This window comes from Symphodus melops, assembly GCF_947650265.1.
Source record: "Symphodus melops genome assembly, chromosome: 23".
Lineage (NCBI taxonomy): Eukaryota > Metazoa > Chordata > Actinopteri > Labriformes > Labridae > Symphodus > Symphodus melops.
In genome coordinates, this window is record NC_136713.1 from 10,040,262 (window position 1) to 10,058,508 (window position 18,247).

Sequence of the window (18,247 nt, forward strand, 5' to 3'; positions counted from 1 at the left end):
CTTTGTGATTATTGATCATATCCTTTTACAGATAATATAAATATGTACAAGGCCTGGTAATAAAGCCAAACCATTTAACAAATCTGTATTTTATTGTTTTTGTTCGTATACTAATAAACAAACAATACATTTCTTCTGCACCTTGTAGTTTCTAAACAAACAGAAAAAATTAACTGAAAAAAAAAAACCCTCTTACAACTCTAAAAATGCTTTTAAAAAGAAACAGTATTAGACATTTAAGACGATACACTTAACACCCATTGAAAATAACAAAACCAATGTGTGGCAATTCATTTTTTTTTTTACATCCTACATCTTTGCAGCTAAAAACTACTAAAGGCATGCAATATAAACATGGATATATATGAAGGTGAAATTGACAGAAGTGCAGCCGTGCTTTTTATTTACTGCATTTATAATGGGAGGCCTGCCTGACGATGGCATCACGCACATTTATGAGGGCAGTGATGCCTTTTTTTGTCGGATTGTATGGTGCTTGAAAATACAAGATAGATAAGTAGAGAGTTACACATATTTCATCCTCACAGGACAGAGAAGTCAATAAAACGCATGGATGAATGTCTGCTATGAGCTACTGTCGGAAATCTCCTTTAAAACCTTTTTTTTTTTTTTTTTCAAATACAATTTTTTTTTTCCTTTCTAATGAATGAATTCAAAATACAAAAATACATCTCCACCCATTGTACAGAAAGTTTCAAACATTGTCTGCCTGAAACAAGACATCAAACATTTAGGATAATAACTTTTTTGAACGATTACTTTGTAATGAACAATTTGCATGTTTCATAGAAACAACCAGCATCTGCCTTATATTGGCAAATAGTTCTATAATAGGACTGTCTGACTGACAGTGTTTCTGAGCTTTACTTAAGCATGATGCTTCCCTTTCAGGATCTTCTTCACCTATGAGGAAAAATTGACATTTTTACTGAACATAAACATCTGTTTATAAACATCCAGACCTTTCTTACGGTACATTTCATAAGACGGTTCAAAGATAATGTACCCATAAATTAACTCTACCTTTTCCCCTATGGCTCCTGCAGGCACCAGCTGAGACGGCAGATCATTCTCTAAGTTCCTGATCCCGGGGTCGGCTCCTTTTCGCATCAGCAGCTTCACCATTTCCACCTGCCTGTTGTGGTTTTGTAAAGAGCTGACAATGTGCAGGGCTGTGTTTCCACTGAATGTCTGAAACGTACAGAATCACAACTTAAAGGCGTGCACTTTTTGTGTTGCACTACTTTTAACTGGATTTCGTTGCACCAAAACTAAAAAAAATGACCTGAGCATTCACAATTTGCAGGGAGGACGACTCCTCGAAGAAAATGTGAAACAGCTCCACATCTGCCTCCTCAGAAGCCATGTGCAGACACGTGCGTCCACTTTTTAAATCCTTTAATAATAAAGATCACATCAGGGTCATTTTAGAAAATAAAACAAAGTTCAAGGTGTATTCAGGCTCGACTGATGCAATGATTACCTTTGTCCCACAGGAGGCGCCCATGAGCAGCAAAGTCTTAATAGACTCCACATAACTCCGTCTTCTCCGCCCCTGCTCCATCACTGTGACTGAGCAAGAATTTTCTTGACGCCTCTGCTCTCTAACAACGGCGCTGTGAGACAAGACCGCCGTGTGCAGCGGTGTATTACCTGCAGGTAGAGGAGTATTAAATCAGGAAGACATTTCACAGAGGCATCAGAAATACCTTCATAACCTGATTGAACAAGTATGCTTACCATCATAATTATACATTTCAATATCAATAGGTTGCTGGCGCCTCATCAGGGTTCTCCAGATGCTCTGTGGAAAAATAAAACAGATGGAGATGAATTGTATCAGGCAGGAACTTTGAATGTGAATGTACCAATGAATCTTAACTGGTCACTTAGTTACAAGAGAGGAGCAAAAAGCAGCTTGAAGTGGGGCACATTTTTTAAGAGTCACATGACAACAGTAAACAAAAAGGTTGTCATGGTTGCCGGGGTAACAAACAGTTACATATATATCATAAACAGTGTTTCCTGACAGCAGAGTGACCTATATATTCTGAGCTCAGTGTGCGTGCCTGAGGTCGTTGGGAACGTTTTTGTAGAATGAGGACAGAAACTTTAAAAAAGCTCTTAGAAACAAAGTTCAGCTGTCGGGCTCAAAAAGTCACAGGACATAAGAAACTGCTACCTGTGACTCTTGAGTTCATGAGCTTAACTCTCAACAAGCGACTGTTCATTTTGAAGGCAGATGTCCAAAAGAAGATAAAGACAAATTCAAACAAAGACAGGTCAGTCTAGTCTCTCAGTCAATAACTCAGGAAAGCAGTGGAGGAGCTGTGGATTTTAAAAGTTGAGAAAATCACTCTGCAAACATTTAACTCAAGAGTCTCCCCACATGAAGGTTATGCAATGGAACATATTGGGCTTCAAGGACCTCTAAGAACTATACGATCTGATATTATTAGGCTTTAATTAACTATACGAAGAATGTTTTTAAAACCTCTTATTGTCTTGAAAGAATCCACAAAGGTAGTCAAAGTCAAAGCTTAAATTCAAACACAAGATTCAGCTTTGGCAGTTCAAGGCGCATATTTTAACGTCTTCTACTCGAGTATGATTTGTGTTTTCTGGCGAGCTCGCACCTGAAGACTGAGAAAGTGGCCTTTTTCCGCACACACGTGCAGAGGAGAGCAGCCCCGCAGGTCCCTGCTGTTGATATCGGCTCCGTGCTCCAGCAGGTCCTCCACTATGTAGGGATGATTGGTGGCGGCGGCTATCTGAAGAGCTGTCTGCGTATAAAGTACAACGACTCAGCTCACTATTAGAACGCGTTATGGTGCTCTTTAAGAAAACAAACACATGAAGCCTTGATGTTTACTTGTACCTGCCCATTGCGTTCCTTCATGTCCACGGAGCCACAACGGGCCATTTTTGCAGCGAGCACAAAAGCAAGAGCTCGTTTCCCTTGTGCAACGGCGATGTGAAGACACCTGGCAGTAGGAACAAACGCCCAATAACATGTTCATACACAGTCTATCAATTTCATGGCTGAATATATATTAGACTATAAGCTCACAATTCCTTTTTTTTCTCACTTTACCATTTTCTACTTTTAGATTTTAAGTTGAAACTTCAAGCTCAACCAAGCAATTATGAGTCATTTTCTTCATGAGTACATACGTGTCACCGTCTGAATCCTGCATGTTCAGCTGCTCAGGAGAAACTCCTCCAAGTCTCTGCACCTCTTGCCGAATTTGCCAGTAAAACAAAGAAACTTTGACATCAGCCGTTGGGGCCATTTGTCCCTGCAGAGGTGGATGTTGAATATGTTGCAGGGGAGTGGGACTAGACTCGGGAACAGCAGGAAAGAGATGATGAGTAACTGGTGCTGGAGGGCCCAATAGATGAAGATTATTGTTGTTTGCAAATGGATCAGACTTTGCACACTTCCATTTGTGGTCCAAGTTGACGTCGTCCTGTGAGCTATTCCATTTCTGAAAGAGTATATTAGAACGCTTTATTTTTATTTGAGCATGTAAAACTAACGTCATAAAACTCAAACATAGTGGTACAGATTCAAGGAGTTAGGTAGAGGGCAGCCCGGGTTCAAGTGGCTCCTTTCCTGCATGTCAAGCCTCACTCTTTAACCTCAGTTTGCTATCTGAATAAAGTCAAAAGCCCCAAAGTGTAGCAACATAAAAACACATACAAATAGGAAACATTTTCTGTGAGATCCAAACACATCAATTTAAATATTCTTCAGCATGTCTTATCCTGTCCCTATAGTCGTACACATACTTGTTCTCCCTGGGAGTGACTCACCTGTCGTCTCATCATTAGCAGTTCTTTCACAGTGTTCTTCTTTGGAAAAGCTTGGGTGTAATCTGGAGGCCTGGGATCGGTGTTGATGTAGCCTGGGTGGGGCAGAGCACAGTAACAACTATGAACAGATCTATTTAGCCAAATGGAAACACGTTATGATATCTGAAATAAGGACAGTTTTCTTTTGGAATAAAACAGGATGTACAGTACATGGCAAACATACTAAACATTTGCGGGTGAATTCAACGCTAATCACTGTAAAAAATAAAAAGGAAGGAGTAGACTTTAAGAGCAAGAAAATAAATCAAAATGAATTTGCCATCACAGGAAAATGGAGAAAAAATTGTCCTTCAAGGGCTTCTCTGTGTAATAACCCAACCATTCATGGTCGAATGAGTACTTTCACCTCTGTTGAAAAAGCTTGCACTTTAACCACAGTTTCAAGTGAAGTATTTTCCAATCGGTATGATATAAGCACTTTAAATGAGGTAAAGAAAAGAACACTCCAGGCATCACAGTTGTCAATAATTTGACAAATTCCAACACTCAGGAGTTAGTCTTCCTGATTCCCCTCTGCCTTAAACCAAGAGAGACAACTCCTCAAGAACATGAAGAAGTGTGGTTGTAATTTCATACTGTACGTGTTGAATGTGAATATCTGGATTCATAAAAACTGTACCTTTGTCACTCTGGCTGAAGTTGGTCCATGTTGCTTGAAGCTGCCTCCCTCTGATCTCGTTCCCTCTTGATCCCAACATGTTTAAGAAGTCATTTAAAAACACTGTGATCCACCTTGAGTTTCTACTTTCACCAACACACGCCTGGAATGTAAAGAGGTCGTCATCACAGAGCTATCAAGTATCATTCACAAGGTGTAATGAAAACATGTACCGTCTCTCAGACTTACCTGTCTGCACCGTTCAACTTTACGACCAGAAATGAGGAACAAACTGCAAAGTAAAGTGTATCACACCCCCACTTCCTGGTTCACAGCAGATCAAGGTGAGCCTGGTGTTTTGTTGAAATCGCTCACTTTTTTTTTCCACATGCAGACAGATATCATCTCATTACAGACTGGTTCAAAGAGTAAACAGCTTGTTGTTATGTATGAAAAAAAAAACCAACTACACAAGTCTTTATCTGCAAAAAGATGAATCATGCAAAACAACTGAAACTTATTTTATCAGCCAGTTTGAAGTCCACTCATCAAACAGTATAATAAGATATTGAGGGTCAGTTAAAACGCAAATGAGGTCAATCTGCTGGACACAAAAGCAAAACCCATGAACATTTCTGTCTCTTCAAGTTATTCATTAACCCAACTGCACACAAACATTAACAAATTAGATTCCAATGTCACACACCAGTTTGTGTTTCTAAGCTGTTAATTATGCTGACTGTAGCCTTGGACTTAGACATCTTAAATGATTCCCCATCGGAGCAATTTAACATACTGCCCCAGTAATAGTATTAATAATCAAAATAAGAGAAATGCTTGTTAAAAAATACTGATAATATAGCTACATAAAACATAAAAAATTAAAGATGGATACATATTTTCACTGATTACATCTACTATTGTTTTGATACACCTTAGCTCCATTTACACTTTAAAAAAAAGAAAAATCTATTAAAAATGTGCAACCTGAAGTCCTCAATGAAAGTGAAGGTTTGGACCGTTTGGCAGAGAAAACCTTCCCTATATCAAGTTTGGATTTCCCCGATAAAACAGGTTGAGCTCGTTTCTGGTCTGAGTCAGTAAGTTTCATTTATGTTTCAGCACCGGTACATGTATGAGGAAATAGGTTTGCAAAAGCCACCAAACAGTCTGATGAGACTGCTGAATTTAGAGATAATGTAAAGCTCTTTTCGTGATTAAGAAATGAGTCACGAAATATACTGTCAAATAAACGGTAACATAGCAACCAAGAAGCCCTGCTTTTACTCAGACTTGATTAAGATAAGATTCTGGAACTATACTGTGTAATTATTTAATTTACAATCTGTTTTCAACCTTTTAGTAACTTCAGACAACCCTTCTGCACCACATACAACCAAAATAAAACAAAACCCATAAATTCATTTTGATTCTACTATAACCTGTTTGTTTATACACATTAAGATGATGAAGAACACACACTTCCTCATCATAAATCAGCAGTCTTTCCCCTACACTTTAAATATGAAGTCTTACCTCATTGGGATAATCACATACAGGGAATATTCTCCAATATGAAGGACATGGACAGCACTGTGCACTGATAATATTGCCGTCTCTGTGAAGGAGTCGAAAGGGAATGGCTGGAGCAAAAACATTTAGACCATTTTTTTTTTTTATTTTGATCCCTAATAGAAATCCAAACCTGGGCGGTGACAGGTGGTACAAGAGAGTTGATTGTTAATTGTCGTGAATATTATTGGTGAGTATATTTGTGTTATTTTGTATTTGGACAATACTCACCAATCGCTTGGAACTCATTTTCTACTCTCGTCGTCATCCAAATGAATAAACTGACCCGTGTTTATTTTCCAGGTCAATACAACACATTTATTCGGAATAAATATCAATCTCTGAACATTTTACTGCAAAAAAAGAAAAAAAGCGTTCTCGATTCTTAACTGTATGCATGCCACTTGTTTGACAGGGATTTTTACATCATTCGCAGTTCAGGTTTTTAAGTCTAGTTTCCTCCCGTGTTATGTCACAATCAACAGCAAACAAAAAAAAGATATCAACATGACGCTAGAGAGAGATCACAGGGTTTGTTGAAATATGCATTTCGATTTTGGGCTACATTTCACCTACAGAGAACATTATGAGCCTTTGATTTTTCAGTGAACAAAAACAATCCTGATATTGTTGCCAATTCCTAATCACCTTTTTTTTTATTTTTTTTTTTACAAAAAGTACAAGAGCCCCCTACTTGCCAAAAAAGCTCCCTCACCAGATCACTAACTTTCATCCCGCCCTTCCCTTGGTTTCATATTTAACTTAAAACTGACCCAATTTTTAGTGTCTTCATTTCATACGTTAGAAAAAATATATATATTAGACTCTGTTAGTACACTGCTTCCACGACACAGAACAAAATGATAAAGTGCACTAAAAGTTCCTAAGATGCAGATAAGAGCGAACTACACATGACCACTGTGGAGCGATTACGATAACCTGAACAACCACTGGTGGAGCTTCCACATAAAGCAGCTCAGACATTTGTATCCCAACACCGTCAAAAAACAGTATTGCATGCACACTTCTGCCGTTGTGTTCATGTATCCTGCAGAAAAACAAATCATTCAAATAAAAAAAAAAAAAAAGAGGACGACAGTGAGGAGAAAGTTCCATCAGTGAGTTGTCACTTGTTTTCCAGTCAGCGGGAAGATTCAGCAGGAGCGTCTCGCTCCTGGAATCTCTTTATGTAGGGGGGGGGGGGGGGGGGAGTGCAACAACAGTGTACTGGAGAGGGGTCCATCGAGGAGAGTATTTTGTTTTTTTACAGTCCTTTGTGTTTCAATGCCTCCAGGAGTTGATACCTAATAGTGACGGCCTGATGTGGAAGGGAAAGCATCGCATTTAGGACGTCACTCAGAGAAGTTTTCAACATGGTTTATTCACATACGTGAGATTTAAAGGACGTAGCATTAAGCTAGCTTTTTTTAATTGGGTAAAAATTGACTTGAAAAGGATGATTGAGTTGAGTTGTTAATGTGCACGTAAAAACTTCATTCCATAAAGAAAACGCCTCCTTTAGTTACGAGACCAAACGCACCAAAAATTTTCATCTTTGCTCGGTTACTCCTAACATGAAACGTGAACAGTCATGTGCACCTATATCGACTGAACTTGAATCTTCATGCATAGATGCCTTTTATTCAACAGAATTGTACACTTTAAGAAGACACTGACCTGCAAGGTATTTAGCTCCAACTAACATCAACATGCTGCCGAAGATGTAGAAGCCGAGCGGGGCGCTGCTGAAGATGCTAGATTCACCTTTAAGTCATCCGAAGCAGAGAACAAAAGAGAAAGAAGAATAAAAGGAATCATTTCCAACACTATAATATGAACAAAATGATGATGAAAAAAAAGGGAAAGTCCAAAGACAAAATCAATCATTGATCATCTATAAGCAAATACACAGTCTTATCAAACCCACCACTTTTTTATTTCATGTTAATTATTATCTCCTTAGAAAATGCTTTATGCTGAAATGATCCAGCAGGCATGTAATGATATTGTTAAATGACATCAGTGGAGGGCCCATGCACCTGTCCTTTCAGGGGCCCAATCATCTCTGTGGGCCTGAACACGAGACACAACATGTGTGTCAGTAGTTCTGACCAAAACCGTCAGCGTCTGTTTAGATTTTACCCAAAAGGAAACTGATCAAGAAAATGAAGTTTGGTTGGTCTTTTCTTTGAGTCTTTGTCAAAGTAGGCGAGACAGTTCATGATTTAAACCTGATGAGTTTTTGACTGGTTGTAAACGTTCTCCCCTAAGAGGCACCGCTCTCTCTCTCTCTCTCTCACACGAGCTTTAGGAAGGAGTTTTACAGTCTCTTCAGACCAAGCTTGCGATGGTTCTCCTGGACTGAACGACACTAACAGGAGAGTGAAATAATAGGTACATTTTGGTTCTAGTCACACTGTAACTTGATTTGACTTCGTTGACATTGAGGGCTTTGGCTAAAGTGTAGAACTGCATTTGAAAAGTCTATATTTGTCCTACCGTTTCCGTTACCAACAGGCTCCGTGGTCTCCCAGTTCATGGATTTCTGCACTGCCCTTTTCCATCGCGCGTACCGGAACTCACTCTCTGCAGAGCACAAGCACAAAGAGCCGTTACAAAGATTAGAGACATCAAGCTGAAGGGCAGGACACGGAAAACAACTGCATTTTCTCCGGCTTGTAGAAGGGAGAGACAGACGCTACCTTCAGGGTTGATCTGAGGCTCAAACTTCTCGGAGGTGACCTCACTCAGGTCCTCTGGGCTCAGGCTCCACACGCTCACCCCTTCTGCTGCTCCCGCTGCCATCGCCGCGCCCAGAGCGGTGGTCTCAGGCATGGACGGCTTCACTGAAAATAACAATCAATACGATTGAAATAGAGCATTTTAGAAATGTGCCATTTCTGCAGCAGGATCAGATTAAAGAAAAATGTGTTGGGGAACCGGTTTGGTCATTGTCTGCGTTTGTTTTTAACTTTTCATTTTGACATGTTTACACTGATCTCTTTTGGAGGATTTTAAAGTATGATCATATGAGGAAATCTCACCAACAGGGATGCAGAGGATGTCTGCCTGCAGCTGCATCAGCAACCTGTTGGACGTCATTCCTCCGTCAACCTGCAGCTGAGTCAGCGGGATGCCGCTGTCCTGATTCATGGCGTCAAGTATCTACATCCATTTCACACAAAAAATACCCGATTCCTCAAGGTTTTAATGTCATTGAAATGAAGAGTGTTTTTGAGAAAATGACAAACATGACACAGACTGATGAGAGTCCTTTTCAGGGAAAACTCATGTCCTTGTAGCGCTCACCTCTCGTGTCTGGAAGCAAACGGCTTCTAGTGCCGCGAAGGCGAGGTGACTCTTGTTGGTGAACTGAGTCAGGCCACAAATGATCCTGTGACACAGAAAAAGAGAACACGCTGCAATAAGCCACGTGATCAACTTTAACGTCGTTTCCCCAAAAACCGAAGAGTCGGCGCTGATCTCACCCTCTTGCACTCGGCTCCCAGTAAGGGGCGTAAAGACCCGAGAACGCAGGAACGAAATAACAACCGTAGGATGTACCGACTGATGCAGCCAGCCTCTCTGCACGTGGGAAAGAAAGAAACGTGCACTTTTGAGTCATCAGTCAAGCAACATGTGTACATATTCATATCTCTCCAGATGTTGGGATAACACTCCTCGTGCAAGAGGTTTTGACAATTTGAGCGTCGCTAATTGCTTCAAACGGATCATTTAGGATGCTAATGATGACAACTGACCGAGCTCTTCAGATGACTCGATGATGCCCAGATTGTCCTGCAGCCAGCGAACTACAGCTCCAGCGATGGCCACAGAGCCCTAGAAAGAAGAACCAGAAGGAATGACAGAAGCGTTCGCTACGAGAGAGAGAAAGAGAGAGAGAGAGATCAGGGAACAGAGTCGATACTCTACCTCCAGTGCATAACAAGCAGGTTTGTCCCGACCGAGTTTGTATGCCACTGTGGTCAGGAGGCCGTGGTCGGACATAACAGGCTGCGAAACAAAAAGGAAAATACTTCATGGAACATGCGCTAAAAACAGTATACACACGCACGTGTGCGTTTACAATACAAACGCACCTTTGCTCCAGTGTTCCGCAGCAGAAAACAGCCGGTCCCATACCTGAAACACATCATTTAACTTCACTGAGCCATTCAAAGGAAGCCACAATAAACACATTCACAGAATTCATAAAAATCACAAAGCTACTCACGTGTTTTTGGCTTGCCCGTCCTGAAAACACATCTGTCCAACAAGTGCTGCCGACTGATCCCCGAGACACTATTTGAAGACATGACGCTCATAGTTAGTCGTTCGGAAAACACGAAGTAAAGAGGAGGAATGTCGGAGAGCGGAAAGAAACTTACCCCTGAAATGGGAATGCCGGAAAGAGCTCCAGATTTCTGTTAAAAGGAAGGATGAGCTTGTTTAATGAGTAAATAATGAGTGTGTTAAATTTAAATTCAAGTGATTGTTTGTAGGGTTTTATTAGTTTCTTTTGTTGTTCTTTTAGAATTCTGGTCTTGAACACATCTTCATATATGAGAGATCAAATAGACAAAACGTCACCTCTTTTCCCATTTTTCTTAAATTAAAAAAACCCCATAATTTCCAGTGACGTCATGACAACGATGTGTTTAAAATCTGGATTCCACAAACATATCTGTAGACATCTGATGGTGAACGATCAAACCAACAGCAAGTTAATCATGCTGTCATGAAGGGCAAAACATTGTTGTACTCATCGTTTGACGACATGAAGCCAGATAAGTGAAACACAGTGATCTTTAATTCTACCACATGTTCACAGTGAGGGGAAAAGTAAAAAAAATTCATAAAATGTCTTCACTCTTACATCAGGCTGTCGTTTCGGTAAGTGGGTTAAATCAAACTGTGCCAAAGAGTGAAGAAATTTCGGTGACGTGACAGGATGCTTTCAGTGACACTATGGACCATGAGGACACCCAGTTTAGTAGCATGCCATAGCAGAAGCAACAGGGGACCATCCAGTACATTCCCAAAAGAGTGCATGTGTAAAGGTGTCTGGACATGACCTTACTTGTGTGTGCACGCATCAAAACAACCGAAAAAAGAAACTCCTTTTTATTGAAGAAGTGTCTGCAAAGAGCGGAACGAATGGCCACTAGGGGGCAACGTAGTGTACTGTAATAACATTGATCCTAATCCATGCACCCATTCACCATAAACCAGTTGAAAGCAGGGGAGAGTCAGGGCGTGTGTCCTGAATAGGCCAGCAGCCAATCACAGGGCTTGATTCACATAAATCTCACTCATTCAGTAATGTCGTTCTCTTACAGTGATGGTCGTTGGGACCGTTTAGACGAATTACAATTAGAAATATGGCAGCATAATGATGTGTTTTTCGAGCAGGCCCCTTTCTTTTAAATTTGGATCAAATGATGCAAACTTTACTCAGAAGTCCTGTAGTGCTGTGAGGTGTGGTCTGCTGGTTAGAATATGCAATTACACAACATCCAAATCTCCACAAGCGTTTTGTTATCTGCGTTATATAAGCTGTAAAAAAAAATGTTGACGCCGGCACCATTATAGTACAGAGGCATACGTGCTGATAACATATAAGCTGTTCTATTTGTGCTCTAATTCTTTCAAAAACTCAACACAAAAGAGGTTAAAAGTTTTGATGCATTTTTGCCGTGCTGCAGCCAAGGTTAGTAAAAAATATGTTAGACCTACTCCATACACTTAGTTGACTATGGTTTTTGTAGTGATAAAGAGAACAATTTCTAGAGATCACGACTTAATTATGTCATTATCCTGGGTAATAAAAATAAAATATAAAATAGCTGTTATTTTTTAGCTTGATAACGAGTTGATTCTCAAGCTCTAGAGCTAATTAATGAATGGACTCTTGATCATGTGAGGACAACCTTTTACACCTTGAGATGAAAGGATGAACAAACAAACAAAAAAAATCAAGATATTGAGAGAACAATGTGAAATTTACCATTTATCCCAAGAAAACACATTGCAATAAAAGGAATGGATGTCCTCTCAGGGCTTCCATTATTTCTACAACTCAAGGAGATGACTTGCATCTGTCTTTTTTTGTCAAACTGGCAAAGTTGAATCAATCACAAACAAGCATCAGCGAGTGCTTCAAAGCCTCGACAACTATATGGAGGAGATAAGCACAATCTGCATAAAGGGACCAAATGTTCAGCAGCTGACACATGATGGTGTGATTGTTGGAAATGCACTGTGTGATGGCTTGTTTTCACTCTGGCCACAGGAGAAGCAGGGACGGGTTACTTTTGCATGATGAGAGGGGAAAAGCTGATGGTGAGGTTTTACTTACCAGGCTAGAACTTATTTTCTACCAGTGAGAGAAGAGAAGACAATGGCACACGTAAAGAATGCCAAACAGAGTTTTTCAGACAACCGTCATGCACTTAAAAACAGACAAACAAACCTCTCCGGTCATATTAGTGGCCAGCAAACACAATATAGTCACACAGCGATGAAATCAGTACAGTAGAAGAGGACTAAACATAACACTGATAGATCTTACCATGAGGCCATAAATCTCTGACGAACTCCTCACTCTGGGTAAGATCTCCATGGGAATACCAAAATACCTGATGGGAATGAGAGGAAAGGGCCTTAGCACATTCATCGGGAAGCTATTTCTGATTGTTGCATGAAATATTTCATTAAACTATTTTTGTGGTTCAGTCAAACTGTAAAGTCTGTCGGAGTAATGAAGAGCTCAGAAGGCCTACTTGCACAGTTCGGGGTCCCAGTCCATGGTGTGAATGTTGAATAGCATAGTTCTGCTGGCGTTGGTCACGTCTGTGCAGTGGACTCCGCCTGACTTCCCCCCAGTCAAACACTGTGTGTAATATAGTCAATTAAAAAAAATAAAAATACGGCAAAAGTTAAGCGACATGTGTCGGGGCCTGCCAGTCTTTACTCACCCATATGAGCCAGGAATCCACGGTGCCGAACATGGCGCGATGAGAGACGACTGCTTCTCTGACCTCGTCCACGTTGTCCATCAGCCAGCGGAGCTTCACCGCACTGAAGTACGTGCTGATTGGAAGCCCTGTTTTATGCTGCAGGAAGTCAAACAACCATTAAGGGGGGGGGGGGGGGGTGTTTCATAGCAAAGAAAATTGCAAAATCAACTATAATCCTCTTTAATAATTTTTTTTGGGGGGATATTTTTAATCAAACAATGCGCTGAATATCAAAATATGTGACAGAGGAGCTCACCTTCAGGTGGTTCTTATTCCTTCCTGGAGTTTTGTTGATGAGACGTTCCACTGTTGACTGAGTCCGCAGGTCCAGCCAAACTAAAAATTAAACACTGAGGTTATTTTCGAGGAACCAAAAAACAGTGAAATCCTACAAACACACGTCGGCTTTTTTTAAACTGTGTGTAAGCCGCAGGGTTTGGTAAAGCTTTCGCTTTCGAAGGTGGTTGAATGAAAATGATGGGCAAAGAGAGGAGGAGACATAAACGCTGTACCGATTGCGTTGTAGAGGGGCTCCCCGGTTTCTTTGTCCCAAACGAGCGTCGTCTCTCTTTGGTTGGTCACTCCAATAGCTACATTTAAAAGGACAAGTCAGACGGATTCAGACAATCACTGCTTTGAAATACATAAAAATGACGATTCACAGCATTTCTACCTTTAATGTTTGAGATGTCGATGTTGAGTTGGGTGAGTTTTTCACAAGTCCGCTCCATGCACTCGTACACAGACTGCAGGATCTCCTTGGGGTCTTCCTCCACCCATCTGAAAACAAGGTTGAATAATCCCCAGTATTTTATAATCTGCACATTTCAAAAAGTGAGTGTGCATCTTTTGGATTAATGTCTCACCCTTCTTTGGGGAAGCTCTGTTTGATCTCAACCTGGTGGTGGCTAAGCAGCTCTGCAGTTTTTGAATTAAACACCTGAAGAGAAGAGAAGAGAAGAGAAGAGAAGAGAGAGAGACAGAGAGAGAGAGAGAAACAAATAGCAGAGGGGGGAAATGCATCAGCATACAATCTCTTATTTGGTAACACATCATGCACAAAAGGGGGATTTCTAATGCTCTGCTGTTATTTAAGCTTTTTCTAAACAGATAAGGAATCCAGTGTGGCATCCTTTAAAAACCAAAGCCTGCATTTCTTGACTCTAAAATTCATAATTCACAGAGGCCAAGACACTTGACTTTTCTTTTGTTTTCCTGAGGGCAGCATCGTCATTTGAACAAGCAGATGATGTTAAAGCCAAGGACACGTGAAAAATAAGAACAGCTCCGGTGAGTCTCACCAAAAAACGCGTGGAGCTGGTTCCCTGGTCGATTGCAGCAACCAGCGGGCCCAGCATGATCCGGTGTGAGGACGCAGCCATGGTGCCGTGCATGGGCAGCCTCCCGGAGAGTTTCTGCAACCAAAGCACTGGATACGACAACGATTACCTCCACCGGAAAAAGCGGCTCAAGCGCAACCAAAGACAGCGCAGTCGCGGAATTCAGACGTGACGATCTTCCTCGCGCTCAATGATGACGTAAGTCCTAGGTGAACGCAAATATTTATTTTTATAAATAATACTGTTGTTTTTTTACTGTTACTTGTATTGTTATTTCCATATGTTTATGTGTGACATTTTAAAAGAAAATCTTTGTTAAATAATAAAAATCTTATTTGATTTCATTATTTAATTCTGTTGCCTAAAATGTTCTGATTTGATGTTCCTGTTTTGTTATGTTCCTGCATTGCGGTTAAAACAAATATAAAATTACGCGTATGCGCTCAAATCCTCACCTCATGCGTCGACTTGCGATGACGCCATCACTAGGAGACAGTGTTGTCAGTCTTAAAATGTGTCAAGCGGCGCTACCTTGATTTAAATTCTTCGTATTTTTAACCACCAAAACCAATTACAATGTAAGTACTGATAACACTCGGTGGCCTATTGTGTAAGTTTTGATTCACAACATATTGTTTTTTTAATGACAAGCACGATTTCTGCTATGTTGTTGTGTTAGCTTTGCAGGCTAAACATGATATTAAACAGTTTAATTTTCATTTTTTCTTATTTTTAGGGCTGACTACTGGAAGTCGCAACCAAGGAAATTCTGTCAGTACTGCAAGTGCTGGATTGCGGATAATAAGCCTGTAAGTGCGTGCACAGGACACAGTTTAGTATTTAACCCACACATTTTAAGCCGTTGTTTATGTCATTTATTTTTTGCTTTGCAGAGCGTTGAGTTCCATGAAAGAGGGAAAAATCACAAAGAAAATGTGGCTGCAAAAATCTCTGAGGTATCAGCGATCACATATTCAAGGACGTGTGTACAGTCAGGATGAAATAGAAAACCTTTCAGTTTTTACACATTCATAGAACAAACTAAGAGAAAACAACATGCAAATGAATGTTTGTGTTATTGCCCTCTTTAATGTTCAGCTTTCAGAAGTGTTTAGCTTTGTTTTTGCAGATAAACAAAATATTGAGCCAAAAACATTTGATAATGTTCACACACACACACACACACACACACACACACACATTCTTGGCACTGTCTTCTGGGACTGGCTAGAGAGATAAGGTTCTGACGCAATGCTCATCACTAAAGCTGTCCTCTTATTGGCTACCATATGCTGCCAATCATCCTATCGTTCTGTCTGCAGATTAAAAAGAAGAGCATTGACAAGGCCAAGCAGGATGAAAAAATGTCCAAACAGTTTGCAGCCATGGAGGAAGCTGCAATGAAGGCTTACCAGGATGATCTGAAGAGGATGGAGATGGAGGCCGAAGGTAATTGCTGACATTTGTGAACACATTGTGCTCCGCATGACGCTTTTGCTTATTTTTGTACAAGTTTAAAGTGATGCGTTTTTTGTGATAGGACTAAGTCCACCAGCCCCGACAACAGCAATTCCAAGAAAGCCGCCACCTCAAGTGAAACCTCAGCCTAAAAAACCTCAGAAGAAACAGAAACAGAGCAAGAGGTTCACAGAACAGAACCCAGCGCAAGTGTGGGTCGAAGGACAGTCAGATGATGGACACACTTACTATTACAACACAGTAACTGGAGGTGGGACTCATCAAAACTTTCTTCTACTTTGTTTTTTGTCAGACCGACTCCTTTTCTGCAAGTTGATCTGTGCTTTAATTTCAGAATCTCAGTGGGAAGCACCAGAGGGTTTTCAGGGATATTGTTCTACCTCTACACAGCCTGCACAGATGAAGGTTATTCATTGTTTAAATTCAGTACTTTCTAGTGCAGTTTATTGTATTTTAAACAAAATATGACATCCATGCTGGCCCCTGATAACGGCCTGCTCTTTTTGTTTCTCTTCAGAGACCTTCAGCTGGTACTTGGATGGAAGCCTTCAGTCCTGAAGGTTACACTTATTACTATAACACAGAAACAGGAGGTAAAAATCCTTTAACCTAGCGACTCAATTTTTTTTTCTTCCTCTCTCTCTTTTGAAGATACCTTCTGATTATCGTACTGTATGTTTTATCTTCCTCACCACACAGACTCCAGCTGGGAGAAACCCGCAGACTTTATTGTGCCGCCTGGAACCGAGTCGAACAGCGAGAGAGAGAGTCAGGACGAGCCTCCTCAACCAGAGCTTCCTTCAGGCGAAGAGGAGGAGGAGAGCTCCAACGGGGCCCCAACATCGCAGGAGTCTGAGGTCCCTGAGCAGAGCAGCCAGCAGCCGAGCGTCCCAAAGATCAGCTTCAGGGTAAGAGGAGTTGTTCAAGTAGAGTGAGTGATGGATAATTCTATGAAACATTATTGATTTAATTTTGTCTTTGTTTCCAGAAAAGGAAAACAGAAGCAGAGTCCTCAGAAAAGGAGGGAGAGGATGAAAAAGTAAGTGATGACGCTGCTGCTAAAAAGGATGCGGAGGAGACCAAGAAAGAGGAAGAGGTCCCTAGCACAACAGCTGAACCTGAGAAGAAGAAAGAGGAAGAGGTGACGCAAAAGGTGACACCAGCTAAAAGGCGGAAAGCTGCCGCTCCATACGGAGTCTGGGAACAGATCAAGGAAGAGAAGGATCCATAGTAAGTTATTTAGGGTTGATCTGCCGATATATATGCAACACAAAGACTGTAAGAACAGCGCTAATGTTTCCTCCTCTTTCCCTTTCAGTGCCAACGTGGACCTACAGCTGCCTCAGGTGGAGGGAGGCACAGCCCCCTGTGCTCCTGCCGAGCTGCCTCCTGAGCCAAAACCCAAATTCAAGGAACGCATCATCACCTCCCTGGGTGAGGAGGGAGGGCCGACTTCTTTCAGGAAAAACAAGGCACAAAACGGCAAATCCAGGAGCATCCGACAGAGGGACAATGACGACTGAGCACAACATCCAGCCAGAGTAAAGCAAGACTCTGAAACAAATGAAACTCTTTAAGGAACTCATGGGGCATCTTGATGCAACATTTGTGTTTTTACTCAAGAAGCACAAATATCTTTTTCAAGTCAACAATTTTTGACATATCGGCCCGAGAAACATAACCTGTTTTTTTTTTATATCCTACAAAATGTCCACCACTTCCCACAATCCATTTTGTTTTCTTCGTCATGGGATAGGTGTGGAAACCGATTTACATTCTTATTTCACATGTACAAAATTATTTGATAATTCCATTAATTGTTGCCCCCAGCATGTCGAGCGCAGATCTCCCCCCCAAAAAAAAATATTTTTTATTTTTCATAACTGTATTTTTTTACCATTGGAAGTTGTGAACATGTGTTCAGGAATCTTTGTATGAACATAAAAACATTTTGTTATTCAAATGTCTTTCCATCATCAAGCAGTCTGGGTAGAAGATAATAAAGATGGGTAACGTGATCTAACTTTGTCATTGAGGTTATTTCTATTCAACCACAAAGCATAAACAACTCAATCATTTTCGAGATATTCAAAAGGGAAAGACTGAAGGTTGCCAGTCAGCTGGCACAAACACACACATGCAGGGTGTGACATGTTTGTGGTGAGTGTGTGGATGAAGCTGATAGGTGAGTTCACACCCTTATTGGCAAAAAAATAACCATGCAGGTTACTTACCATAAAAAAACGCCCCAGAGTTGGTCAGAGTTCACTGTCAACACATGTCACAGATAAACCCTTTAACAGTGACTCATCCTCAGAATTTAAATTCCTACCATTAAAAAA

At 40.8% G+C, this 18,247-nt stretch overlaps 3 protein-coding genes across 5 annotated transcripts; 1 reads left to right on the forward strand and 2 right to left on the reverse strand.

Annotated features, from left to right (window-relative positions):
- Positions 1–73: 73 nt before the first annotated feature.
- nfkbiz (nuclear factor of kappa light polypeptide gene enhancer in B-cells inhibitor, zeta) lies at positions 74–5,631 on the reverse strand. 2 transcript variants are annotated; one of them, XM_079336250.1, is made up of 11 exons: positions 4,745–5,631; positions 4,517–4,658; positions 3,838–3,929; positions 3,196–3,509; positions 2,900–3,005; positions 2,658–2,804; positions 1,762–1,825; positions 1,505–1,674; positions 1,307–1,417; positions 1,045–1,212; positions 74–924 (listed from the first exon to the last, which is right to left on the reverse strand). In XM_079336250.1, the coding sequence occupies exons 2-11, from the start codon at positions 4,593–4,595 to the stop codon at positions 889–891; spliced, it is 1,287 nt and encodes a 428-aa protein (XP_079192376.1). In that variant the 5' UTR covers positions 4,596–4,658; positions 4,745–5,631; the 3' UTR covers positions 74–888. The 2 variants fall into 2 exon arrangements, with proteins under 2 accessions (XP_079192376.1, XP_079192375.1); XM_079336249.1 differs by having other exon boundaries at positions 4,517–5,631.
- Positions 5,632–6,358: 727 nt separating this feature from the next.
- On the reverse strand, positions 6,359–14,628 carry LOC306818589 (glycerol kinase). 2 transcript variants are annotated; one of them, XM_079336244.1, is made up of 22 exons: positions 14,388–14,628; positions 13,953–14,026; positions 13,760–13,866; positions 13,599–13,676; positions 13,343–13,422; positions 13,045–13,182; positions 12,850–12,959; positions 12,639–12,705; positions 12,426–12,443; positions 10,456–10,491; positions 10,302–10,369; positions 10,168–10,210; positions 10,001–10,081; positions 9,829–9,907; positions 9,556–9,652; positions 9,377–9,461; positions 9,112–9,232; positions 8,770–8,913; positions 8,567–8,653; positions 7,745–7,831; positions 7,019–7,385; positions 6,359–6,985 (listed from the first exon to the last, which is right to left on the reverse strand). In XM_079336244.1, exons 1-21 carry the CDS (start codon positions 14,478–14,480, stop codon positions 7,372–7,374), a joined length of 1,707 nt encoding a protein of 568 aa, XP_079192370.1. In that variant the 5' UTR covers positions 14,481–14,628; the 3' UTR covers positions 6,359–6,985; positions 7,019–7,371. The 2 variants fall into 2 exon arrangements, with proteins under 2 accessions (XP_079192370.1, XP_079192371.1); XM_079336245.1 differs by lacking the exon at positions 12,426–12,443 and having other exon boundaries at positions 14,388–14,627.
- Positions 14,629–14,871: 243 nt separating this feature from the next.
- On the forward strand, positions 14,872–17,923 carry wbp4 (WW domain binding protein 4). Its single transcript, XM_079336253.1, has 10 exons — positions 14,872–15,004; positions 15,163–15,235; positions 15,320–15,382; positions 15,749–15,875; positions 15,967–16,155; positions 16,240–16,310; positions 16,423–16,498; positions 16,605–16,813; positions 16,894–17,135; positions 17,224–17,923. Coding segments are annotated over exons 1-10 (1,257 nt in total). The 5' UTR covers positions 14,872–15,002; the 3' UTR covers positions 17,429–17,923.
- Positions 17,924–18,247: the final 324 nt, after the last annotated feature.

Coding starts and splice junctions, on each gene's coding strand:
- nfkbiz (XM_079336250.1), bottom strand. CDS start 4,595: ATGTTGGGATCAAGAGGGAACGAGATCAGAGGGAGGCAGCTTCAAGCA. Junction 3,930..4,516: donor CTTCAGCCAGAGTGACAAAG/GTACAGTTTTTA, acceptor TGCCCCACCCAG/GCTACATCAACACCGATCCC. Junction 2,805..2,899: donor TGAAGGAACGCAATGGGCAG/GTACAAGTAAAC, acceptor CTTTATACGCAG/ACAGCTCTTCAGATAGCCGC.
- LOC306818589 (XM_079336244.1), bottom strand. CDS start 14,480: ATGCACGGCACCATGGCTGCGTCCTCACACCGGATCATGCTGGGCCCG. Junction 13,423..13,598: donor GCCCCTCTACAACGCAATCG/GTACAGCGTTTA, acceptor TTTAATTTTTAG/TTTGGCTGGACCTGCGGACT. Junction 9,653..9,828: donor CGAGTCATCTGAAGAGCTCG/GTCAGTTGTCAT, acceptor TCCCACGTGCAG/AGAGGCTGGCTGCATCAGTC.
- wbp4 (XM_079336253.1), top strand. Junction 16,311..16,422: donor CACAGCCTGCACAGATGAAG/GTTATTCATTGT, acceptor GTTTCTCTTCAG/AGACCTTCAGCTGGTACTTG. Junction 16,499..16,604: donor CTATAACACAGAAACAGGAG/GTAAAAATCCTT, acceptor CTCACCACACAG/ACTCCAGCTGGGAGAAACCC.